At 46.3% G+C, this 27,694-nt stretch overlaps 1 protein-coding gene across 3 annotated transcripts in view; it reads right to left on the bottom strand.

Moving 5' to 3' along the window:
- Positions 1-27,694, bottom strand: part of HCN4 (hyperpolarization activated cyclic nucleotide gated potassium channel 4) — a 105,377-nt gene that overhangs the window by 29,030 nt on the left and 48,653 nt on the right. For all 3 annotated transcript variants that reach the window (XM_074917524.1, XM_074917525.1, XM_074917526.1), the window contains exons 3-4: positions 14,085-14,246; positions 5,411-5,629 (exon numbers count right to left, since the gene is read on the bottom strand). In XM_074917524.1, coding sequence (XP_074773625.1) covers positions 5,411-5,629; positions 14,085-14,246 — 381 coding nt within the window. The remainder of the gene's footprint in view (positions 1-5,410; positions 5,630-14,084; positions 14,247-27,694) is intronic.

The raw sequence follows: 27,694 nt of genomic DNA, 5'->3' as shown, positions 1-27,694 counted from the left end.
ACCTGAGAACCTACAGGCATTGGTGACCAATCACCTTGGGAATGTCACTTCAAATCCTGTCCAGACTGGTAACAAACATGCAATTTCCCATCGGACAGTTCTGTGGCAAAGTAGGTGTGGGAGTAATAGCAGTCTTTGGCTAGCTGACACTAGTTATCTCAATGTATCTGTGCTGTGCTGTCCCCAAGGTAGCACCGGCTAAGCCAACCCTAGAGCCACGAGAATTAACACAGCTTCAGAACAGTGCTGTGCTTGGGTTAATTAGCTCTGCTTAAAGGAGGGGTGGAGGGGCGCTAATCAGCAAGGGCATGTTGCCAGGCTAATGTGATTATACTGTATCCAGGACCCCAGGTAGGGTCTCTGTACCAAATTCCCTGCACACATTCATTTGGAGGCAGTTCAGAACACTGAACCGTGTAGTGAAATGGCCTAAAACCACAGGGGGGGCAGGCTGAGGGCCCCGTTCACCTGGTGGTGTGTCTCGTTTGCAGGTGCTTTGAGGAAGAGGAGAAAGAATAAAAAAGAAACACAGCAACTCCTGGCCATACCCTCCTAGCTTTTCTGACGAAATCAGATTAGGGATACTCACTGCCAGGGGTTGTATCTGCATCTTAGCATTCAGTAACACTTGAAAGATTTTCCTTATATGAATTGGTCTAAATATTCTGAGGCTAATCAAACTTTGGGCCTCTGTAGCACCTGTAGCTGTGAGTTCCACAGTTTTTAATTACATACCATAAAAAAACCCAAATCCCTCCTTAAACCTAATACGACTCTTTACTGCTTGTCTTGAAGAAAAAACAAGGACTGACTAAGCCCAGAAGACAGACTCTCAGCTCTCACTGTAGTAGGCAGGCACAACGGCAGTGTCTCATTTCCCCTCTAGTGAATATTGGTCTATCATCTGCATCAACAGAGATGACACGTTCCAGTTGTTATGATTGAGCCTTTACAATTACTAAATTTTCCCCAATTACTCTTTGTTGAATTTGGGCTGATGACAGAAGAGCTGAAATGCTGATAGTTGGACAGTAAAGTGCTTTTTTGCCTGGATAGCCAGTCCATGGGGTAAAAGTGTGGCAAAGATTGTGCTGAGGGTTAAGCAGGGCTGTTTCAGGAACTGAGAGGTGATGTCACTAGTGCTTCTGTAGGATTTATAAAGTGATTCTATCTTTAGTGTTACCTGCTTGCCCCCTTGCAACTGTGCTGCAGAAGGTGCTTCTTCAGAATAATGACAAGTGAATATGCAAGTGCCTACCCAGTTTCAATACATATTTTAAGAACAAGAGGCACTGGATAGACTGTTCAGGGAGGAGAAGGAGCAGGGGAATGAAAGTGGAGAGCAGAGAGCTTGAGAGAATGCCAGTGTAGCAGACAGATCTTGAGGAGAGATGAGGTTCTGTAAGGAGAGATTACAGCTTTGCTGGGCTGTGCAATGCTGACAGCAGCAATTCCTACCTCTCATCAATCATTCTTCTGTGGGTACCTGAGAAGATAACATGGGAGAGCTGAGCCTCTCTGCAGGATGCCCATCACTGCTTGCATCCTGCTGGGATGGGAGAGTGAAGCCCAGAGTCTCTCTCTGCTTTGTTCCAAGGAGCACGGCTGCAGCAAGCAGCATAATCACTGCTCCCACGAGCCTCAAGGTTACAAGGCTGCTGGGGAGGATGACTCTGTGGGGGTGGGGGTGTGTGTGGTGACTTGACATAAATATTAATCCATCTGAGCTTTAGGATTAGAGAAAGAAATTAACAGGGGAACCTGCAAAAAGCATGAAAATAACTTGCATATCAGCCTAGTTTATTCATCTCCCGGGCAGGAATCACTCCTCCTCTCTTGTGAGCCACAGTTACTGCAGGTTGTGGGGTAATTTCACAGTCAGTGATGAACTTGCATGTTAATGCTTGAGCTGATCCACAAATAGCTGAGAAGAACCTTGCGCCTCTGCTCTTGCTTATGGACCATCTCTACCAGCACCCTGCACCAGCTCTGGCACTCACGGGCTCTACCGCAAGCTAATTCAACCCACTAATCTGGCAAAAAAAGAACCCAGAAGAAAGAAATCAGCTCAGCAAAAGTCTGAGAAGTACAAAAGGTGGTGCACAAGAGTGAAATGGTGCAGCTGAGAATAGTGGTCGGGAGCACTGGGTGAGAATGGTATGTGAGACTTCCCTTCTTTGGCCAAAGCTGTCAGATCAATTCAGTTTATAATATGTAACTACACAACATGGCTTTGGGAATCTTTTCCACCAAAATCCTTCAAGATGGACATGTAGTAATATTCTCTCACATGTAGGAAACAGACACCAATCTTGGGTGAAAAGATATTTTGGAGCTGGACAGCAGACTGAAGAGAAGCTTCAGAGTCAGCTCCTGATCCTGCCACTGTCTCTCTTCATGACCACGGGCAAGTAATTTAGGGCATAACACACTCTGCAATGCAAGATGGGACAGACAGGTCCCTTCTAACTTTGTCACTGGGACTGGAAATAAAACAGCCACTTCAGAGTGCCAAATCTAAAGAACTATTCCGATTCAGAGCTTTTTGAGGGAGGCACAGAGCCATTTACATGATGGCTGTGCCACTTCCAGTGCCTGAGCTGGTGTGAGTGCTCTGTGCCACATGGGACTCTCCACTTGTGCTCAGAAACCTCGGCACTGCACTGTCTTGGAGGGTGCAACTTCCCTCTCCAAATTCTCCATGCTTCTTCCCACCCCATCAGTCCTACACAGCTTCCCTGCCTTGCAGCAACCAACACAGAATGAAGCCAGATGCTATGGGAGGAGATTTAGACGGGCCAGGGAGGGAATGTCCAAATGTTCAATGAATCCAACCCAGAGTGAGACAAGCCTGCTACTGAAGCCAGCAGAAAGCACATCTTGGCTTTCATTCCTCTTCTCAAAAGCCCTGTTTGTACAAGGGAAGAACAAGTTGGTTTGGCAGAGATCTAGACAATCTGAAACTTCACCACAAACTCACTACTGAACCTTGTGCTGAAGGTAACATGAAGCAAAGCCTGTCGGTACAGTTACCAGCAATAATCTTCTGCCCTGTTACTGTTATTTCTGCTATTCCTCTCCCTCCCCACTGTCTCCTCCTCCTTTGGCTACTCCCAGAAGAGCTGCTAAAGCCTCTGTAGCCTGAGCCTCTGCCGCCATGAGAGGCAGAGCCCTGTTCGCAGCCCAAAGGTGTATTCAGCAGAGGTCTCTAAACTGCTGCCTGCTTCTACCAATCGACCTCCAAACTTGTTGAGATTCTTTGCTTATAATATGCTTCAACAGGCACATTGTCCCATGAGGACTGAACTAAATTGAGTTGCAGGGCTGCAAATCATGAAGCAGCCTTATTTTAATCATGGCTATTCAAGTGCTAAGGAATGCAGAAAGTAAATACATATTTGGTTTTAGGCCATCATTTGTTGCATTTGCAAGAGGAAAATGAACGTACTCAATCCCCGAGGGTTTAATCCTAGGAGAATATCTTGGGAAATGAACCTGTTATAACCACTACACATGAAATACACCCTTTGTTAAATCCTCTACCCACGGCTTTGTCACTAAGCTTTTCTCCTGGATCTGTTAACCCTCTCATTCGCATCTCCACATTGTAATAAGGCTTTAATGTCTCATGCTTCTTCTGCCACCCCCACCACAGTCCCTGCTGGCTTACTGGTGACTGATTTCTCTGAGGACTGACTGGAATCCAACTTTCAGGGTCAAGTTCTGCCCTTGTCTTCAGACCTGGCTTGGGAAAAAAAATTGTAATGCGCAGTCCTGCAGGTGTAAACTTGGCTGTGGCTAGGATGACCAGGTGGTTGGATTTTCACATCAGTCCTTGACTTCTGTGCTACTTCAAACACATTTAAATAAATGCATACACAGATTTGATCAGCTTGCATTCCTAGTGCTGCAGTGTCCTTCTCTTTGGCATGCCTTACTCTCAATTACAATTAGTCCACCTGATCTGTAACACAGTGCTAAAACTCTATACAAAGCCCGGTGTTCTAGTTGCATCCCAGTCCTCCACACTTCTTCTCATGGGCCTTTTACTTCTTTTGGCTCTAGCTGTAGTTTGAGATCTTCCCTATCCTCAAAACATGATTCAGCCTCTGGTTTTATTTGCTTTCACTCTCTCCTCCACTTTCTTTCTGCGGCCCAGCACTGTAATCCCTGTGTCTCAAACCTGTTCCTAGGCCATCTAACAAATCCTTTCTCCCACCTCCTCTCTGAACTTAAAATTTACCTAGACTGTGCATGCTAGCCATAGTTTACCCACTTGAATAACAGCTACCCTTTCACCTAATCTAACTGCACCTGGCAGGGTCAGAATAGGGCTAGCAACTAATTCTTCCTTTTCTTAATCTTTAGATCAACTGTATTCGTAAGACCCTGACCATAACACCTCCTTGCCTCTGGCAGACTCAGCCCTACTAATTGAGGGCAGTTGTTTTTGTTGATGCCTGAAAGTGATCTACTGTCTTTGTGGTGATGTCCCTTCCTCCCCTCCGAGCCACCCAGGCCCTTGCTCTTAGTTGTACACAGACACTCTTTAAGCAGCTCTCCTGTTTTGTGGAGGTGCAGGCCTACTGGCTCAACCAGAAGTTAAAGGCAGAAGTTTTGCCTGTGTCCTAGAGGGGAAAGTATCATTGCACCCGCAGCCCCTTTGCTTTAGGTAACAGAATGTGACTGTACAGACAACAATATACTGAAGGCATGGAAAGAGGGAAGGAACCGATACAATTCCATGAGTTATCCCTCATCAGCTGAATCAGGATGACTGTCCCTGTTTGCCCCTTACCATCTTACAAATTCACAGCATCATCTTAAACCCACCACCAGCAGTTACTGCCGCTGCAGTGGTAACCTGATCAGTTGTGACATTTCTGCCTGTGCCCTACATTATGCAATTCAACAACCGTGCAACTAATTCAATAGCTACCTGAGGAACCTGTTTGGAGCGCCTGAGCTTTGATCCCTGCTTTGGGGTTTGTTACGTAGTTTCACTCATGAGCACTGAAGTGAATAATCTGGATACTTTTAAAGAAAGTACTTGCTAAACAAAAGCTACATATTCTGGAACATTCACTTGGGATTTGAAACAAGATCTCGGAAAGGAAAAAGTGACTTACAGTTTTAGATACCAGTGACATTGATAATGTTGATCTAAAAAGACAGCCAGAGACAACAAGAATCACCCACTTGCCCTACTACTATTCATCTGATCTTGCATCTATTTCCTCCTGAGGGTCTGTGTGAGTGAACGGATGGGTAAGAATTACCAACAAACTGCCGTGGTGACAAAGACACTGCACCTTTGGCCTCTCACATGGTCACTGACAGCCCTGGCTTCCTCCAGACAGTGCATAAACCACCCCTGGGTCACATAAGGGTTGCAAAGCCCAGTCCTTACCTTCTCCTGGTACTGACGCCGCGAAGAGTCCAGAGACTGGATTAGGGCTGTGGCATGGCCGATGAACATGGCATAGCAGGTGGCACCGACAATCATGCTCAGCATAGTGAGCCACACATCTGACATGCCAACGGGCGCCTGCTGCCCGTACCCAATGCAGAGCATGTGGCTCATTGCCTTGAACAGCGCATAGGAATACTGCTTCCCCCAGGAGTCATTCTAAAGAGACAGATAGACAGACAAAGCTTTAGCAGTGGGACAAGACATTCTCTTGAGATGAACACATTTCTGAAAAGGATACCTAACATCAGACCCAACAGTCCATTTTTAAAGCACCTTTATATGTTAAACAAGCAATTCATTGATGGCTTGGCACTGGTGGGCACACTCAATTTATTTTTTTTTAAAAAAGCCCAGATTTAGTCATCTGACATTAACTGACTTTGGCCAGGGTTTTTACAGATTCCATTTACTCCTTCCAGCAAAACTTTCCAGAAAGGAAGCCAGACAGCCAGACATACTGGTAACCTGGGATAAACTGTGATGATGCATTGCGCTATTTTCAAAATGACCCACATGTGGGAGAAGGAACTGAAGCAAATAATTAATCCACTGGGAAAAGGACTTTAACAGCGAACTGCTGAAAGAGACCCTGAGCAAGATTGCTAGCAGCAAGATCTTAAGAGTGGGAAAAATCACTCCCAGGCAATTTAGGAAATGGTCAGGATCTCTGGTCATTAACTGAAGAGATGGGAAGGGCAGAAAATTAAGATGATAATGTCCAGACAGCGAGTTCTTCTCAGTGTAGAACAGGGATTTTTTCAGGGAGCTAAGAAACTACAAATGGTCTCATTTGAGAGATGCAATATACCACCATGAGAAGCCAGCTGAAGTCAACAGCTTCTTTCGAACACCCTGTGCTCTCCCACTGCAACTAACACAAGAAGCACCTCAGCAATTACATCATGGGATAGGGACAAAAAACAGCATAAGTTTCATGATTATTCTGATTAGCTTGAGCTCATGGAACAGCTCAAGGTACATTCACTGTCCTGTGGGTATTATTTGCTAGCAAGTCCTTGCCACAAAACCTTGTAAAGTAAATGCACTGTCATCACACATTGCTATTACAAGGTATGTGAAAAAATACCTCTGCTACAGTGACATTCATTGCAGCACATAATCTGTACATTCATCAGTCTTCTTTCTGTTCCTAGGAAGGTGTTAACATTATGGATATAGCTTTGCTGATACATATACCATGGCAACTTAGAAGGTCATTGTACAGAAGGCCTGGTTTGTGGCTTGTCAAACAGACAAGCAATACTTTTGTGAACTCCATTCAGAGAGATGCAGCAGCCTCAGCACCAGTGACCAGTAATGCTGGGAGCCCTGGAGTTTACTGGACACCTCCTTGGAGGTATCTAATCACAAGCAGGTGGACGGCTGACGACCTCTCTGCAAACAGCTGAGTGTCACTAATGTTGATGGAAATTTTTCAGTAAGCTTACAAGTAGTAAACAGAAGCAAAGCGTACTGTTGCTGTTTGTGAGCTGTGGCAAAGAGCTGGAACCTCTGGAGAATGTTAATGCTTGGTTAGGAGATAAGCACATCGACAAAGACAGGCGATAGTGTTACCCTGGCCATATTCAGTTACATTACGCAAGACAGGCCTGATTCACACTGCAACAAGAAGGGCAAAGCAACAGAAGTGACAGCAAAGCGGACGCAGAAGAAGCAGCACATTCACAGCCCCAGAAGAGACTGCTCCCTGCTGACGCCAGCCTGTCTGGGCTCTCCTCCCTAACAAAGCAGGAACCTCTTCACCTCCTGCACTGGAAAAAACTACCCTGGGGTCAGCAGAGAGACACAAGGGACAATGTGGCCATTGGTGTCTCTATTCCTGGCCACGCAGCTGGCCTGTCAGTGTGTGAGGAGCCACAGCCCAAAGGGGAGCCAGCGACAGAGGAAGGCAAAGAGCATTTGCACCCTGCTGCCTGTGCAGGGCAGCAGGAGGGGTCTGAGCACGGGGGCTGCCTGAGGTGTCAGCACCAAATCTGCTCGCTCCTTTGCTTCACCCATGTCGATCCTGTGGCTCCCAGAGTCCTGACCAAAGAAGTAGGGGCGGGGGGGGGCATTTTTCCACCAGCCAGGTTTTGTGTCATTTTGCAGACCCACTTCTGATCTGTGAAGGCATCAAGCATCTCACACACCTTACACAGGCCTCCTTGTATTTTCACTGTTAACACTGTCAGGAGCGTCAGTCCCTTTCCCTCAGCCCTGTAGTACCAGCAGTCATAAAGCCATGGCCCTGCACTTACAGAATGCCAAATGCTGTAAACTCTGCGGCTTTAACCCATCTGTTGTCCGTGCTTCAGGAGGGAAGCTGTCATCCTGAGACAACAGGCAGGAGCAGTCACACTTGACCAACCTTTGCTTAAAATGGTGCATCACCTGTAAAGGTGGGCAGCAGATTCACAGCTTTGCTGGGGCAGAGGTAGTAGTGTGGGTGTCCTGTCCCATCCCTTCCTGGCTAAATGAATTCCTTTCCCATGCAGGCATTTCTCACTGGACACTGCAGACATGCTGCTGCCTTCTGAGTTCAGTGTGGCAGTAGTTTAACAGGGCAGCACATCTTCACAACAAAATTGAGAGCAGGGAGAAAAGAAATGCTGAGCTGAAATTCCAAAGGGAATCTGGGAAGATAGACTATGAATAGCTGAGCTGGAATCTGATATATCAGGAAATTGGCTGCCAGGGTCTTTAATGGCCATGAATGATCAGAGCCTAAGAGGAACATCTGGGTATCTGGCAGGTTCAAGTTTTAAAAGCCATTCTTCCAGCAACTTGCTGCTCAGGAATGCTGTTTACGAGGAAGCTTGCCAGTGTTTTGTAGGAATTAGTCAACCAAAACTACAACATCCAACACCACTGAGCCCCTATAGCCTGCAGAAACACTACTGGCTCTCTGCGAACTCCACACTTAAAAGTCACAACCCCAATTCCCATCAGCAGCATGGCTCCCTGTGAGGACAGCCTGCTTCGTGCCAGACTGAGGTCGCTGAGCAATGACAGACTGAGGAGCTAGAGCTGGAGGAAAACACAGAGTGTTTAAAAAACAATCCTGAGCAATGTGGTCTGCTGGGAGAAGAGATCAAGGACTGATGAAAGAGAGGAACTTCCATGAAGGGGAAACCTGTTGAAGCGATTACCTTTAGGACACAACCAGAGCACCTACAGCTCTGGATCCTCATCCACAATTTATGTGATGACTCTTTGCTTACAGGTCTCAGTATTTCTCTCATTTTAGGCCTGCTCTACACTCTTTTGTTTTCCACGGAATAAGCAGGCAGGTCAAGAATGATGTACTTTAAATCAGACTAGTAGGAGTGGTTCCAAATGTACTGTGGGCACAAGTTTACTAGCACCACAGTGCCTTATACTGATACAGCTTGTTTCCATAACATTTGTACCCCTATGCTCAATATACCTCTATGCCAGTCCCCACGGTGGGAGGGTTGTACTTCTTCAAATATACTGGAGTGGGTAAAATGGCCCATTAGGGTAGGTAAATGGGGCCTTAAACTGCAGAAAGAAAATGACTCCTCATTAACCACATCTCAAAGCAAGCTAAAATGGAGCTACAGATCTGTGCTTGAACATAGTCAAGAGGGATGTTATCTCAGACACATGCCAGGCACTATGAGCATTTGCAAAAGGGAATTAAAATTACTTTGAAGCGGTTTCTCAGACTAGCTTGTTTTTAACATCCACACTGGCGGTATTATAAGAGTTTCTCTGGGATTAGCGTCTGGACTGCAATGCCTCTGTTCAGATCTACCCTTGAATACTTGGACACGTTCCTGGAGCTCTTCAAAGGCAGTGTTGGGTTCTGCAACAGCTTACAGAAGCACCTAAAGAGACAGTATGGTGTCTTATAGGATGTTCTGGGTCTGACGTACTAGAGAGAGAAGACACAGAGAAGTCCTGGCAAATTCTTGTGGCAGGGGCATAGTCCATGGGCACAATGTTATGCCTGACTTACCTCGCTAACATTTCACAGTATTAAGGAGCTGTTTCTAGTGAAAGGGCACATTTCAAGCTTGTGAACTCCCACATTTGTCTCAGCAGTGATCTTATCTGGCCACAGAGCTGTTACTCAGGGATTGCTCCTGCACACCACTTAGGAAAAGCTGCAAAATAAGGCCTCTGAACATCACTGCCCTCCCCTGGTCAACACTGTAACTGCTGGGCCGCGACAAGAAACCTTCAGATCCAGTTTAAAGGAAGGGAATAGTGGGATGAGAAAGGGAGATGACAGGTCAAACTTCACATCGGACAGAACCTGTCTGTTCTTGGCTTATTTCCAAGGAGACCTTCACATAACAGAAGAGATTTTCTCAGAACTCTGATTGCACCAGTGTTGACTGTCACAGTCAGCCTTGCCCAGGACTCCCACCCATGCACCCCTGGTACCTGGAGCTCCATTTCAGTGCAGACCTGGGCACCCAGCACTGGGCCCTGAACATACACTTTAGCCTGGTGTCCAGCCACGCCTCTGACCCCATCTCCTGCTGCTCCCAGCCAGGCTCCCTGGGTGGACCTTGGACATGACTGTCGCCCTGCCTTCACTGGAACGGTCGGTGGACCCTGTCATCATCACTTCTGCTCTGCCCACCCTGTTTCAGACTGGTAGGGCTGTGCCCTGGTTGGCAGGGGTCACCCCTGGCTCCTGGCTCATATATCATCATGGAGCAGCCCTACTCTTGCTGCTCCCTGACATTTTATAAAACATGATAATCTACACAGCATCATACGCCTGCTGCGGGTGGGAGGGAGCTGCTGCACCAGAGGCTTGGGGGAGTTAGGAATCACACAGGAGATCTATGCAGGATTGCTCTGTCTTCCACAACACATGCTGCATCCATTTCTCCTCCTCCTTTCTATCAGCAACACTACAAGAACGTGTCGGGGGGTGGGGAAGGGGAGGGGGGTTTAAGCTCAAAAGGAAAGCTACTCTCCTTTTGGAAGAAGGGAAGGCAATTAGTATTTCCCATGCAAGGTCGCTGCATTTGACATGGGGATATTTGCCTTCCCTGCAGGGTTTATCAGTTCAGCACAACACCCAAGGGAGTGAGCCTTGTGTTTCCAGCAGCTTTCCGTTCTCAGCAGAGCTCAAATTTCTCTGATGAGGAGCTGCCAGGTAAGAGTCTTGGGGAGATGCTGCTGCCCGCACACATGCCACTCTGCAGCTGACTCACTAGCATTTCTCTTTTTAATAAAACGCCCTGTAGGGAAGCGAATGCTGAAGCCCCTGAGATTAGGACTGAGCAATTAATACTGAAAACATCCTTCCCTGCCATTTCAGAGCCAGTTCAGAAAGAAGTCATACAGAGACATTCCTTCTACAATTGCTAAAGATGAAACATGGTGCACATAGAAAACACTAAGATGAACTGGACTCAGGGATTTATCAAGCCCTTGATATGATTTTGGCAACACCACACCCTTCACAGATCCCCTGGAAGAGGATCAAACCTTTAGGAAGCAGATGGGACATGATGAATCTTCTTTCCCTGTTGCGTTGGAATCAGAGCTGGTTTTATGGACTGCCAAGTGGCTACGTGGGAAACTCCAGAGCAGTGGAAGAGCAGCACCAGCATACTCAAGGAGAAAGCCTCCAAAGCACTGGCACATCCCTTTCAGCTCCTCTTGGCTGTAGAAGCTTCAGAAGATTCCTTTTTTTCCTCCAGTGGTTCCATCCCAGCTTTCTCGCTCCTGTGTTCAATCAGGGTGGTCGTGCATCAAGTATATTTTTCTCCACAAAGCTGTGACCAGTACAGAATGTCCTCAAATCCAACTTACCAACTCTGTCACAGACAGATGCCATCCTGGCCTTCCACATCTGAACCATCGTCCATCACAGCTCTCAGACAGAGCCATTCTGGAAACTGCCATCATGATCTTGGCACCAAAGTCTGAGAACAGCCCAGACCGCTGGATTCTTGTTTCCTGACTTGGTGGCCTCTCCTGTTACTCCACTGTAGACTATACATAAATTGTTGCACTAATCATGAGATCCACATCCATCACTGGTCCCAGTGACACATCTGGAAATGTCAGGAGATCAGAGGACAGAATCTTATTGTGAGAAGAAACTGTCTGGTTCCAGAAGAACTAGTTATTCTCTTTGTTAAATGTTCTAAAATGAAGCTATTTTGGGGCTGGCATATTCCTGTACAGCTTCTAGAGTGGAATTCACCTGAACTGTAGGTGGGGCATATAACCATCTCTCCAGTTCTTCAACCCAGTTTCCCAAGGCTCCATTTCTGAGACAGTCACTGAGATAATTTTTTTTCACTTTTATTAAGTGGAAAAAGTGAAGGTGATTTAACTGCAGAAGGGAAGGAGAAAAAATCACACAAGGAAAGTTTAATTCCCAGCTTCAGAGACTCTCAAGGCTGGGAAGAGAAATACTGCAGCACGAGTCCTTGTCTGGTAAAGCTCTGCTCTGGATAGAAACTTTCTACCCCACCCCTTCTGGAGACTCCGCTGAGCCCTTCTGCCTGTGGGATGCATCCTTAACCCCTCTTCTCAGTCCTGCCCCTAAAAAAGGTGCCTAGGCTAAATCTTTACTTCTTCTGTCCTGTCTCCTGCCACCTTTCAAGATGCTATCCCTTCACTGCACAGTTACCTTGATGGTCATTTATAGGCTCTAATCGTAGTCTGGCCCAGGTAACTTTTTTTCTAGACTATATAAATTCAGCTTCGTTTCTCTATTTATGTTTGCAGTTCTTCATTCCACTGGGTTACACAAGTGGTTTTCTGAGTAAAAAGTGTCCAAGACCCAATTTGCATTAGCCTGTGCCATGCATTTGTGCAACGCGCTCAGTACAACCCCAGGTCTCTCGGACTGTTTAGATAGATACCCACCATTACAGTATTTACTTATCCTCAGAAGCACCTGGGGAGACAGAACTCTCTGAGCTTCCCATCTGACTTGCCTGGGATCACACAGAACAGGGTTAGGAACTGAATCCAGGTGTCCCTCTTGCAGTCAGTGCTCTAGCCATTGGATTATTCTTCTTCTCGCCATGTGTGTCTGCCACTGCTAGTTGCTGCCTTCTGTGAAGGTTTTCCATGCACCAGTTAGCAGTAGACTTGGTTGTTTCAACTGTTCAGGTCACTTTTCAGCTCGTGTTGCAGCTATCATCACACTTACAATTCTGCAACTCTAGATTTTACCTCTTCCCCCAGGGCTGGATGGGAAAAGCAAATAGAACTTGTTTCCATCAGACAGCAGCCTCCACCCAAATGTTAGGATAAAGGAAACATGGTTCAAATCTGCTGCTCTGAAGCTGTCCTGCAAGGGCACCATGACCAAGTCACTTCATCAGAGGGGGATGATTTCTGTCTGCACCTCTGAGCTCTCCAGGATGAGGAGCTGTATGCCCTGTTGAACCTGAATAGCACAAGCACAACGGGGCTCTGATCTTTCATTGTTCTTGCCATATAAATAATGAAAAGGCAGCACAGTGGAAGATAAGGCAGCTGCTGCATGGGTTGTTCTTCTTCTGTAGATAAATATAGGGTTCTAGTCTCCAGAACTGTCAGTCTGGCACCCTTCAACAGCAGGAAGTGAATGATTATTGCAGAGGGAAGAAATGAATAAATAAACACCAAACAGACGACTTTTTCATGGATGCTCACTCTTCTCAGGCATGGGCAGCATGTGCCCACAGCTCTGCACGTGGGAGGCATGGGAAGTTGGCAGTTCTTTTATACATTTTACATTTGTTCTGTTCTGCCCGAGTGCCTGATTATTTTTTTTTTTTTCAAGAAGAAATTGGCTGGGGGAATCTGGAGGTTAAGAGCTGCAATAAGAGGCAATTTTTTAAGCTTTGTCAGTTTTTGCTGCTTAATCAACTGGACATTGTCCCTTTGAATAAAAGATCCTGAATTCTCTGTGAAATGGTTGAAAGGTACCACGAACTACCCATGCGTTTACCATATGGCATAAATCTCCCTCACAGCAAACAGTAGAGTAAGCAGCACAGCTTGGGCCATTATTGGGAAGTCTGGCTACTGATCCCACGACAAACTGTGCCTTGGCAGAGTCTGTTTCAGCCCACTCTAATGGGATATTGTGCAGCTCCCCGGGGAGAAGGGTGGGTGATCACACTGACACTTGAGGTGGATATGGAGCAGAAGGTTTAACAGTTCCCCTGGGACCAGTGATGGGAATTACGGATCAGACCCAGCTATGGCTCTAGGACTTCTCCGCCTCCTGCCTTTGGCTCGGTATGCCCAGACCTCAGCAGAAAACCGTTTCCATTCCCGCTCTTTGCTGTCTCCTGCCAGGAGGGGGAGCCTGGCCCCTGCCTTCTGCTGCAGGCAGCCCGCAGCAGGCTCTGCTGGGGCTGGTTTCTGCTCTGCAGCCCCGAGACTTGTCTCCTTGCAGAGATTGTTTCCAAGAAGCCTCCACGCCCACAGCGCCGTGGCTTTAGAGATGCCTGCTGGATAGTGGAGGAAGGCCCTAAAAGGAGCTGGGGGGGAACGGGAAGCTGGGGGATGCCATGTTAGTGCTGGGAGGGCGATGCTGCAATCAATGGTGATGCCGTGACCGAGGGCCTGGGTTTAGGGCCGTGAGGGAGCAAGGAGGGCAGGCACTTACCACCATGCGGTTGAGGGACACCCAACAATCGTCGGGGAAGTCCTGCAGCATAGGCACAAGGAACTGGAGGCAGCCATCCCAGTGACACAGCAGCAGCATCATCCCAATCAGGTTCACAATCCGCACCACAGCACTGGCCAGATCATAGGTCATGTGGAAGATCTGCAGGGGCCAACAGGGAGCAGATTAGATGAGAGCTCCCCAAACAACCAACCCAACATAATTAGATGCAGTATCAGGGTCAAGAACCTTTCTAAAGTAACAGAAAAGGCTGCATCAGCTGAGCTCAGGTCAGCCACAGGATGCAAGCAAAACCAGCTGAAAAACAGATTAAAAACCGAAATACAAAATCATAATCGTTCACCCCTCTTGCCCTTTGATTTTGCCTTCTAATTTACATTAAAAGCTCCATAACTCATTTTATAGAATAAGTTGGTTGCAAATATTTCTGGAACATCAGTCACTCATCAGAAATAAACTCTATCATTACATCTTTGTAACTGCAATGCCCTTCTTTGATTTCTCTCTTGCTGAATATATGCTACATACTGACCCATGCTGGAAGCTGTCTTTGTCCTGGATGTCAGATGCAGCCTCTGCAAGTAGCAAATACAAGAAAGAATGGCCTCAAACTCAGCAGAGATTTCTAGAAGAGGATGTGATTCAAATGTTCTTGCATTTCTTGTATTCAATTCCAGTCTTACATGAAGGAGGGCAAGGAAAAGGGAAACGTGTCTAGCAGTTCATAGCAAGGAAGCTCAGAAACCTGAAAGCAAACAGCAGCAGCCACACCTCTGCAGTTAGTTCCTGAACGCAAATGGAGTCAGTCCGTGGCCATGTTGTCCGTAGTACTAGTCATACGCAGGACACACTGAGAAATATTATTAAAGCTGCATATGCAGTCAGGAATTAAATGATGGACACTATTTTTTCCTATGAGTGGGTGGTGTGTTGTGGAGACATGGGGGCGCTTAGCTCTTTTATGCCCAGCTTTGTGATGACAGTTAGACATACAGGGCATGCCAGCAAAGGCTACCCTGAGCTACATATCTACCCAGGTTTGGTTTTCCCTACATTGCAACATGCCACAGTGAGGAGAGATGGGCTCTGAAGAGCACTGGCTGGCCCTGTGTGGCTCAGCACAGAGCCCACCTTCTGGCCTCGTTTGCCATTAACACAGATCATGAAGAGAGGACACCTTCAAACTGTCACTGGGCAGTGGTTTGGACCCAGTAAGGACCGTTAGTCCTCACAGTGTGCTGGCCTCCAGCTCAAAAAGCCTACTGCATCACCCTGAAAACTGAGACACTGAACAAATCTGGCATCCTCTCCCCCGTGCCGCTGTGTCACCACGGTGATCTGTGACAGAGCTGGGATGGGTGGAGGCCTGACAGCCATACCCCAGCTCTGCCAGTGTGTCCTGCCCTAGAGTTTCATCTGGAGAAACATTAATCACGGCTCCCCACACACAGTCTTGCTTTTTCTGATGGAGGAGGAGTGGAATAAATGGACAGCCGTGTGTGAATGAAGCGGGGGGGACTCCCTGCTGCCAGAGCTGGGCCTTCTCAGGAGGCCTCCCCACGGTTTGAAGGCACATACAGCCTGGCTGTTTTGCAGCCCAGCCTGCAACCTGGTGACACAATGTCCTAGTTGGATTTGATGGAAGGGAACAAAGAACAGAGGAATATGAGGAGCAAAGTAGACTACTGTGACTCAGATGAGGCAGCATGTCCCAGCTCTAGTCCTGCATTTCCATTCTGACCTGTAGGATGGTACCACCCTTCCAGGGTGCATTTCAATCAGCCCCGTCCTAATCCAGCTACATCACCTTGAAGTTTCCCACAGAGCTTGTTTACCCCACCCTGCAGCCCCTCCTGCTCTCTCAGTCCTGGACTCCGCAGCAGCCCTGCCATACCCCCTCCACTCCACTGTGTCACCATCCGAGTCCCCCCCACAGCTCGGCTCTTGTACCCCAGCCCTGCGCTGCTGCTCCAGCCCTGCGTGGTCACACCTTGTTTTCTGAGCTGCCACCGTACCTCTGGTTACACTGTGACTCCCAGTACTGTTGTAAAACTGACCTCCAGGTGAGCCACGCAGCGCACACAGTGACACATATCCAAGCTCACCATTTCCTTAGGGATGCAGCAGGATTAACTGTCAGTTCCTCAGATGTAAAATAAACCTGTAAACACAACTTTCTTACAGGTCACCAGGCAGCGGGAGAAAAGGCACAGAGACCCTGATTCAGGCTTATATAAGACAGCACAGTAATTTTTGGTTTTCTGTGTTATTAATAAAAATTGATAGTGCAGTGACTGAAACCACAGGGGGAGGCACACCTAGAGCTTCCTCAGTGCTGAACACCCCCAGAGCACTGCCAGGGCTCCATGGAGCCTCGGTGTCAGAAGACGGGCATGCAGCAGGTCACTCAGCCACCTGGGCATCACCTCTGCAGGGGCAGGCAGTTACCGAGGGAGATGCCATGTCTGGAGCAAGGGATAGGCCATAGGCACGCTCTGTGACTGTACAGCTAGGTCCATATAACTCCTTGCTGCTCTGACAGACATTCAATTTGAATGCCTGTTTCCACACCAGATATCAACACTGCCCCACTTAATCAGGATGTCACGAGGTCATACGCATTGAGAGATGCCGACATGCTGAATCCAGACTGGGAGGGAGCCACAGAAGAATGCTAGAAACCAGAAGGATGAATGATTTGGATAACTGCTTCGAAATTCCATTATTTCCGCTGCATCCACGATGCAGCTGGAGTCCACAGTGTCACTTAGTGTGAGAAAGGCCATTCTAGTGATATTTCTGGGCTGAAAAGAAGAAAATATCCAAAATCCACCATGAAAGGCTGTTCTAGGAAATCCAATGCTGACTCAATAGGTCAGTATGAAAGCTGAGTACATAATTCATAAAGAAAAATTCCTACTGGTTTCTCTTTTTTTTTTTTTTTCCATTGCAGAAATGATCATTCTCATTTAGATAACCCAAAGTGAATCCAGTCTATTTGAGTGACAGCCACAGGCTATGCTTTTAATGAAGCCAGAACAGCAGTTTGCAGAAGGATCTCTGAATGAATCTTTTGTATCACCGGGGTTTTACGGTGCTAATGAATTTTCCTCTCTCACCTACGTGTGTTTTTCAAAGAGCTCCAGCTCTCCTGTAACCCAGGGAACTCGAGCCAGGGACAGGAAGGAACCCTGTCAGAGTTAGGAAGTGCCTTTCTTCCTTTAATATATTAAAAGCAGAGAGTGAAGAGCCTGAGGGAATGTATGGTTTAAGGGAAAGGTAAATGGATATGGAGTTTCTTATGTGATGATTGGGATCTCTTCTAGTCAGGATAGGGCAGAAAGCCTTTATTCTTTGGTGCACCTCTGAAAAACAGCAATAAATGGTGTTTGCTTCTGCTGTTAGGCCCCGCTGCCTCCTCTCATGCACTAATAACTCACACATTTGCTGACGGCCGAGAAACAGCAGCTCTGTGCAGAGTGTGTGTACGTCTTGGCTCACAGGTCCTCCTTCACCACCGGTCACGCTCATCATGTAACCCACCCATAAGGGTGGGACCCAGTGTTGAAGCAAAAAGAGGAGGAGAGTCCTGTCTCTGTATTAACACCAGGGTGCCTGTGCCCTTGTAGTGCACGGCTGTTCTCAGCGCAGAGCTCAGAGAGGCCGGGAGCTCATGGCCGTTCAGGATTGCCCTCTAAAGCCCAGCACTGACTAGAGGGAAGGATCACAACTGAGCTGACACAAACTTCCCACACAGGTAGAGACAATATCTGCTTCCTGCAAGGGTGGATTCAGCTCACCTACTTTGGACCTTGAGATCCAGACTATCTCATTAGAGTCACTGGATGGAAGCACACACCCAGAGGGTGACACATCTGGTTTGTGGCACTTGTTTACCTGAGCAGAGATGCACTGTGTCAGGAATTCCTCTTTCCCTCTGCTGCCCATAAAGTAAACCTAGATAATGAACTCCAACTGTAAATGTCTGAACTGCAGGTGAGACAAATCCCATTTCAAAATGTCAGTCTCAGGAGTTAGCAGCTCATGCCCACTCCTTTGAATATATTTGCATTCACATGCAAGAGAAAAGTAAGAAACACTCACTGTGCGGCACACAGGAATAACTGAAGGGGTGTGAACGAACACCTTTCACTGCGAAGATGCTCCTACTGTAAATAGGTGCCCGTGTTGCAGGGAATACTAACTCCAGGGGCATGCTAGAGAGCGCCTAAGTCAGTGCTGCAGTGCCCTAAAGTAGTCTATAGCTTGCCAGGGCGAGGTGGGGAAGAAACATTGCAGAATAGCTGGTCCATGAGCAGAGGAACGTGAGTGGCAATTGGAACTTCTTTGGTTTTCATCATTAACACTCAGGGCTTTCTTGTCCTGCTGTAACACAACCCAGGCTGGGTTCCAGAGCATCACACCTCCTTTTGCCCCTGAAACTGCTGGTGCTTTCTGGCTTTCTGCTGCCTGTGATTTGAAAAAGGGAGTGAGGAAAAGGACACAGTACAGATTCACACTTAGAAGCATCTCTTTCCAAGAGTATTCTCTGATAGAGATAACATCCCTGTTTCTGGATTGTCCAAAACAAGTTGTGGCTTCAGAATCCCTGTTACAAAGTCGTCTCTGTCCTAGCCAGAGAATACCTCGCAATGCTTTCTGAAAGGACTGCTTAGGAAAGTGGGAAGACCAAAACTTTCCTCAACAAAGCAATCTCTAGTTATATAAGAGCTCCATCTTGGAAATCCCACTGATACAGAACAAGCTATCAGGATCCTATCAGCATGAATCTGAAATCTTGTCAGCTCCAACTCACTCTGTACAGTACTCTCAATTGGCTCTGCACTGCAGAAAAAATCAAGGGCACCCTGGAGAAGTGGGGGCCTGGCTCTGTCAGTGAAACAAGGGCTTTGCCTGAAATCAAAGTTGTATGTTTAATTAGACACGTTGTTTTATGTTGGCACACAGTTTGGTGTGGCTGTCCAAACCATCGGGTCACCAGCACTTCTCGGATCCTTGGGAGCGATGTTGCAATAGTGTGTCTGTCTGTCCAGGGCCGTGGAGGCTGGCCTGCTCTGAGACTGCGTGCCCACAGCGAGGACACTGCAGGAGCGCTGTGCAACGTGGCAGCTTGGTCCAGCACAATCTGCACCAGCCCTGCCAGGCCCAGGCCAGCTCCAGCAAAGCCTCTGTCTCTGTGCTCAGCTCCCCAGTGTGCCAAGCTCTGCAGGCTGGGCTGTGGTTTGCACATCCCTGCTGGCTCTGGAAGGACCGGAGGTGCTATGTCTGGAACAAACAGGTTTTCCAGAGGGTCTAGGGACCACAACACAGAGGCATACCCACGCTTCTGTTAGGAGCCAGCATGGCTGAGCTAGAGCGAAACACCCTGCTGGAGAGAGCTAACAGCATCCACACTCGCCCAGCTGAACGCTGGCTCCACACAGAACTGACTTCCATCCACAGGGTTTATGAACAGACTCTGCACCACAGGAAAGCAGTGAAACTGCTTGTTGTCCTTCACTACCTCTACTAGGAACATAGCAGTATTTCTGTAGCACTGCATCCAAACTAAGAAAGCCTGCTGGTCCAGAGCTGGTGCTGGTGTCTGTATCCACACTAGGGTTAATATGCAACTGTGATAAATCCCCTGTGGATAATGAATTAGCTGTGACACTGCCCCAGCTTAAGAGAAAGCAAAGAATTTACTCTTAATTTATGGCTTAAAAAACCCGAAGACCTTAAAAGAAAATAAAAACCTCAAAAGGAAATCAGAAGAGTATCATATGTCATTCTGAGTGCTCTAGGGTTAAAGTTGTTCTGCTGTGAGGAAATACTTGTTTACTTGCATTTATGAAGAGTATTTGTGGAGTAGGGGGAAGAAACTTGACACGTCTTTCACTCTTCCTTTCTTTACTTGGCTTTTACAGATAAGAGAAGCAAAGATACATTTTCTTCATAGAGGCATTAGCTGACTTTTCAAACCTAAGTGTTTATCTCTCGATATACTGGGGATCAGGGGTTGCTGTGAAGAGCTTTTCTGAGCCTAAAATACTGTTAGACAGATTATTGTAGGGTGGCTGTACTACGTCCCTGCATCACCAGCTACAGTGGCTCTGTATCTAATCACTGACTGGGCCTCATCCTGTTTAGTTACAAAAACTGACTGGGCAACAGTTTAAGCTCTTACTCATTCTGGCCAATGTGCAAACTAAAGGCAGCTCATTGAAAAAACAGTGGTTTTGTTCATTTAGGGATCACAACCACAAACCAGAGCCAATTCTTGTGGCAAGGGGCAAAACATCACCTCCACACTCAGCAAGAGTCCTGACTGACACAAGCCACATAAGAGGGGAATGGCTTGGGAGCCTTGATGATCCATCCCAGGAGGCTGAAGCCAGGGGAGAGACGAACAACACGCAGAACTGGAAGGATGGGCTCCCCCCAGGAGGCAAAATCCTCTCCAGGCACACACAGCATTATGCACATTAGAGCACTGAAGCATGGAAGCCATGAGCATCCACAAGGCGCACACAGAGCCAAAACTCCAGAGCAACCCAGACACTGTGAGGATGCACAAAAAACCTGAGAGAGAAAGGGCAGCTCCCCAAGAAATTCACCCTGTTGAGTAAACCCACATCACTGGGAAACACAGTATTTCAGCAAAGCAACATGAAAGATCTCAGCTGCTTTTTTCCCTCTCCTGATGCTGCTAAGGGAAATGTATCATCAACCCCTTTACTCGCTCCTTCCTCACCCTGCCCAACTTTCTATTTATTCTTCCAATGATGTCACATTTAAGCTGTGCCAAAACATAAATTAATTTTACTCCAAAAGGTTTGCTGTCTCGAATAACTCACCAGGCCACACATTTGGTTCTTCTGGAAGAATGGACAAAATGCTGTTCTTGCCACTGAAATATACAAAGATATAAGCTCCGAATTTCTGAGGCAACTGTTGCTCAGGCTGGCCTGCTGAAAAGGGGCTTAGTTAAGGAAGGAAAAATATGTAAAGGAACACAGTTGGGCTTATGTACAACTTCACAGTGTACTGGGAGGCAGAAGTCCCTCATGAAGAATCGGCTCTGGGTCAGACAGCTTTGGGCTGTGCTAATCACAGTGTGTTTGGCAGAACGGAGCAATGGTATGGGAGGGAGGGAGCTCTGGGATCCAGATTGTATTGGGGCAACGCTGAAAGCACCAGTCAGCACAGAGCAGATGGACTGGAGACAGAAAATCATCTGTGGTGCACAGATACATCTGCAAGCAGTGTGCAGATTCAGGGATGCACTCGACAGTTTGAGAGGGTGTGGGATTTAGTTTTCCTGCTTTTTGCTGTGCCAGCAAGGAAAACTATAACCAGAAGATTAAGTTTTAGATGAAGGTAAGAGTTTGGGGTTGATTCTCTTTTTATGCTTGCTTTGCACCAAATGACATAATCAATGTCAGCGGAGTTGCTGATGCTGCCTTGAGTCAGTGCGAGAGGAAAATCAGGGCCGTGATTCATTAGGTTTAACGCTCACAGGGGAACATATTGTGGAGTGTGCTTGTCTCAGGGCTGCCTGGAACAGCGAGTTTGAGGGAGTGCACTGAGTGCCAGGTGTTCAGAGAGATATCCAAGTAGATTTTACACTTAAAATATAATAATCCTTTGTGCTGCTGTGGCAGTTTTCATCTGAAGGTTCTCAAGGGGCTCGGCTGACAATCTGGTATGCTTCAGTATCTCCAGTGAATGTGTGATCTCTGTTATTCTAGATGGGCAAAATGAGGCACATAAAAGAGAAAAGCCACTTGCCAGAGGTTGCAGAGGAAGCTGAGAGCAAAGTTTTGAGCCAAATCTAGGGATGCCAGCTTCGATCTCCTGCTCTAACCACTGCCCATGTATTGTGGCTACTAACTAGAGCCAAAGGAGGTACCCTTCACACTCAGAAACAGCCACCTCTGTGCCAAGGAAAGACAGAGTGTGTATGTGCATGCGGTGTAGGCAGAAGTGATCTCACAGCAGCCTGGTGCTGTTAAAGCTCTATAAGAACATGATGCAAGCCTTCAAGCTTCTACCTCCTCCCGAGATGATTTAACTTTTCTCAGGCAGCCTCCTTCTGGCTAATGGAAGTTCTTCTCCAGGTAGGACCTGAGGGGCCATGGAGAGAGAACAGCAGAAAGCCCTGCAAAAATGAAAGAAAAAAACCTAAACGTTTTCTTGCCTTGTCCCTCAGAGACCAGTGTCTACTGGAAAATATTTACAGCAGAGAAGGGTGAAATAGCAGGACTAATTAGCACTAAGAAAGCTGGCATAAATGGCAGATGTTTATAGACACGTGTATATAAACCCCAAAGATCCCGCCACCACTATGTGTTTTGCCTCTTGCACTCTGAGTCGAGGTTGTCGTGACAACAGCCCCCCTTCCCCTCCCTATGCCACCATTCTCAGCCTAGACTTTAATCTTCATCATTTTAAGAACTTTTGTCACCACGGCAACGTGACACAGGCTTTTAAAAATATTTTCTAGCACAACTCAAATGACTGTCTTTCCTTCGTGGTTTTCCTTAAACCTCTACGAAAAAACATTTAGGTTTGGCTTCTGCTGCCTCTGAAGGGAGCTGTAAGCCTCCCATGGGTGCCAGTTAGAAGGGACAGGAGCTGGCCAGTGCCTCCAGTGTGGAGGGATGATGGCATTTTCACCTCCCAGGGAACATGTCCCAGAGCAGCAATGCAAACACGAGGGCCAGAGCTTTTTTCAAGAACCTCTATGACTTTGGAGGAAGTGCCCCTTTGCTTTTCAATGGGGCTTATGTTCTCATACGCCTACAGCTCAGGTTTTCAACAGTATCTCTCGATATAGTTAAACGTCCTTGGAAAAGGAATAAAAAAAAATCAAGCCCCCAGAGCTGTAAGTAGGTTAGGTGTCTCATTCTCAGTGGGAATTAGATATCTTACCCGCTTAGGCATTTTTTTTAATCTCTCGTGGCTCTTATCTGCATCTTTGGGAATTGTAGTTCTTCTGAGAGGCTAGCAATGAATCACTTCTGGAAATAGGTCACAGGCTTTTTTGGAAGTTTAAGAATGACCACAGTCATCAGGCAAAAGGTCTGTCTAGCTCAGTAGCTATACATAGATATGCCTAGAGAAAGAAATATCTGGGAGGCTGAGGGGAAAGGAAGCATAAATACCTGAGAAGGAGACAAGAAGCACCACTGGTTTGAAACAGGGGCATCAAGGCCTGGAAGTGGCATCAAGAGGAGCACTCCATGGTCTGAGAGCCTGGTCCACATGGCTCTGCCCTGGACTGGCACTCAGCGAAGGTATTCATTGATGGAAAAGGCAGCTGAGCAGCAAGATGAGGTAATCGATGGATGACTCAGATGATATAGGTGAGCCCAGGCTGCAAACTATGTCAGAAGGACCTCATTTGTGGTCTGATCAAAAAATGCACTGAGCTACCAGGCACAAAGTCAATTAAAACAGTTAGCATGGACAAATAATAAGACAAAATACTAATGGCAATATTGATCAGGTTATGCTATTACCCAGGTCAGTGACACCCTTTCCTTTGCAGGACAGATCTATTTTCAATGAGGAAATTAAAAACTTGTATAAATAGGTGTCCTGGGGAAGGGGATCCCAATCTCCTTTCCTCCCAGCAGTAACGTCAGGTCCCAAGCTGGATCATGTCACATACTGTTTTGAAGCTGTTTGCCTTCCACTAAGTGATCTCTTTACCATAGTTTGAAGATCCCTGGTGAAGAGGTAGGAGTTAAAAAACACTAATTATAGAACACCTCCTGGGACAGTTTGATCCAGGGAGGAAAGGGTGACAGGCAGGTAAGACACAAGTATCCCAGAAAGACATATATATTATGGAATAGGCTTAGTGCTCTTAACTGTCCTCTCTTACCTAGAGACAAGAGGACTTCTTATCAAAGTGAAGGACCAGCTGATGAGAGGAAATGCTCTTTTTTCCAAAAAATGTGCAGTTTAGCTTGCAGAATGCATTGCCACAGGAATCCTTCAGGCCAGGAACTTGGCAGGATATTAAATACATGCCTAAATATATAAATAAATGGCTGACTAATAATAACTTTAAAAAATTGGTTTATATTCTTCCTTTTCAGTGATTAAAAAAAAAGCCTGAGGAATAAAACTACCTGTGAGCAGATTATTTTAGAGCTGTTGTTTTGGAATTCATCACAAGCTCCCTCTGAAGCATTTCATCACTATTAAGAGCAGGAGAGTGGACTAAATGAACGTCTGGTCTGCCACAGTGTCTCCCCATCTCCATTTACATACGTGAAAGAGCCTGACCCGGAGAACTAAGGATTGCCAGCTGTCTGTATCCATAAACACACAACCAGAACACAGGAGAAAGAAAATCAGATCAAGAGAACTGACCCTTCAAATGAGACAGAAAATTGTCTTCTCGAAATTCAGATTGCCTGTAAAATAGCCCTAGTTCACATTCTAGAGAAAAGCGTGGCAAAAGAAATTAGCAGTGACCTTTGTCTTCATATTTCTTGCAGTCACAGTTGAAATTTTTAGTTTAAAATTCAGAACAGATTTTTTAAATCCAAGGTTGTCACTTAACATTCTTATGGATTCATATGATTACCACCTGAGATATACTATAAACTCATTAGGTCCTGCCCACTAAGTGCAAACTTGCTTAAGTACAGAACTCATGCAGTTTACTCTTGATCAATTAGTATTTCCTTAACACATCTTGCATTTCAATCCAGTGAGTAAAGCACATGCATATTAACCCACTACCAAGCCCTATTCAGATGTCTGTAAGAGCACACAGAAAGGAGCTGAGCCAAAAACCCCACATCCAAAATGGAATGAACATGTGTCTCTTTGTCTTCCAAACACTTCTCTCTGCATAAACAGGACAACACTCGCACACACAAGTGAGGCCTCCACCTCATCCCAGATGGGCTCCAGCAGTTAGAAGCAGAAGAGTTCATAGGCTCTTTCCCTACAGAAATCTGGTCTATGTCTCCACAGCTAAACCTCCGTGTGGGGGACCCTAGAGAAGGAGCACACAGAGATCAGGGCAGTACCCAAAATGAGTCCTATGGGCTCTTCAAATGAACTGCAGCTACACATTTCCACACTGATCTCTTCTCGGCTCTGCATTTGTTTAAAGGATCAGGCTTTCTGTCAGCTGAAGTGATGGCAAATTTTTTCCTCCTGTTTTTAAACAGGGCAATAATGTAAATTTCTACATGCTGCATCTGCCCACTGAGACTGGTAGTGTGTTACATTTGATTATATTTAAGTACATAACCTATTGCTGCTTATAGCACAGTGCAGCCTGCCAGGATGGTTCACGTTCTGCAGGGAGACAGTACTTTCCACCTAACTCAATCCTCTAGTTTAATTCGATTACAACCACGGCAACCAAGCACAACTTCCACCCTTGACTTTTTTTTATGCCGTCAGTGACTGTAACATCCATGAAAAGAACCAGCCTGGCAGGCCTGGAGACTTGAATGGTTCCATGTGCCACGGGGCAGAGAGTGTGAGCAAAGATAATGATAGCTCCTCCGGCTGCAAACGCAGTGATGTTGTACTTTAACGGAGACCGAAGTTCACAGACTGAGGATGCTCAGCACAATGGCCTGATTTCCAGATGGGCTGAGCATTTGCCTGCAAAATTTCCATTGATCCATTTTGGGCACTCTTTCATTTGCTAGCAACATTTCAGAAACAGCAGATGAGATGAATGGGGCACTTCATACCGCAGCAATAAAAATTTTTGACTGCAGCCCTGGACAAATTCAGAGGAGAGGTGTGCCAGGCTGCTGGGTAGGCTGCTGTTTGGCCCTTAGTAGCACACATCTGAATTGTTTTGTTAGTGTTGGGTATTTTCCTAAATTGCTTTGACAGAGATTGGTCTGAATATTTCCAACAAGGATCTGAATCACCTTTTGGGGGACCTCAGTTTGCTGGCAAAGCACCAGAAGATATCACTGCACAGAGTGATGCAAATTTATTTGCATACAGTGTGTCACACATGTCTCATCTGGCACAAGACAAGTAATGGAGACAAACGTCCTCCTACTCTGTTGGAGTAATAATAGCAATATAACCTTTTCTGTATTGCAATGTGCACCTTAGAGAAGACATCTCTTAAAAGAACGGTGCAGTGAAAGTAACTCCTTGAGTAATATACCTCAGAAAACCTGTACCCTCCCGTAACCTTCACAGAGGAGACGCCGAGAAATTGGAGGAAGAGGAGCTGCTGGAGGATATACAGCCATTACCCTCACATGCACGCAGGCTGCACTGATCCCAGGAGGACAGTGAAAGGGGGGAAATGGCTAGGTGCATTTTTTATTTGCTTTAAGAATCTGGGACAGGGAAAACTGTTTTTTTAACCAACAGGCAGTGTAGATTATATTTATGAGAGCATGACAGATTAATTCCTGCTGTAGTTGTATACAGATACTTTGGCTGATTATAGAAAAATGAACTAAGTCAGGACAAAGATATTTAAAAGCTGTATTTAAACTCTACCTAAAATATTCTTAAACCTCCATTAATATATGCTGGGCAGGAACATAGTCCCTAAAGGCTGCCATTTTAATTAGAAATCCAACAGGAAATTCTGCCTGATGACAGGTATCAAGACAAAAACCTCCAGAGATGCAGCCTTGGAGAAGGAGGATATTTGCACAGCTCTTTTAGGGGTATAACACAATAATATTATAATAAACATAGAAATAGTAATAATAATCGTTTGACAGGGATGTTGTATGTTCAAGCAAAATATAAGGGTGTTGTAAAAAATTGCTGCTGTCCCCTCTGTCTCCAGCTGCGCCTCGGAGGTTGAGGCCTGGAGTCATGTCATCAGGCGGATAATATGAAGGAGAATCCCTCTTCTTATTCACAGCATAGGGCTTTTCTGTCCTTGAAACGAATCTTCAAACTTTGACAGCCTTCCTTTGCAGCAATCCTGTATCAACCAACTATTGAAAAAGCAAAACATACTATTAAGTGCTTTTAAAAGGCCACAGCCTTCCCCAGGCAGGTTTTTAACCTTTTCCCCAGAAAAGGAAGAGCCATTCAATACTTCAGTACTAGGTCCCTGTCTGTCAGTGCTGGAACGGACCAGACACCACCACGGCATTGCAAGATGCTCACATAAATGCTAACAAAGCCCAAATAAAACCTCTTCTTCTTGCTGCATCATGTGATTAGAAAGTATTTTATTGGTATTTCTCTCCAAAAAGCACACTGCATGATAGAATTATTTAAACAAAGCTACCTTTGGCCCAAGTTTTGCTATTTTCCTTCTGAATTGGCTTTGCTGCTACACCTATTCAACTTTTCTGATAGGAATGGAATCCACCACTCTCTCCTGACTCACTCTTCTCCTGGCCTGTGAGCCTGACTTCCTTCACACCAGCATACACAAAGAATAATTTCACCCACTTCAGTTGGAACCGCAACTGAACAAGGTCAAACCACATCAGATGTGGAGCCCAATTGCTCCAGAAGTCTCTCTCTGGCAGCAACTAGGATCAGTTAATTCAGAACAAGGCATAAGAAACCTCCCATCAGGCAGAGGGATGATAACCCACCTCCTTGGA

The sequence above is a fragment of the Athene noctua genome, chromosome 13 (assembly GCF_965140245.1).
Source record: "Athene noctua chromosome 13, bAthNoc1.hap1.1, whole genome shotgun sequence".
In the NCBI taxonomy this organism is placed as follows: Eukaryota; Metazoa; Chordata; class Aves; order Strigiformes; family Strigidae; genus Athene; species Athene noctua.
Note: the sequence above shows the minus strand (reverse complement) of the source record. Positions and strands in the feature narration are given on the sequence as shown.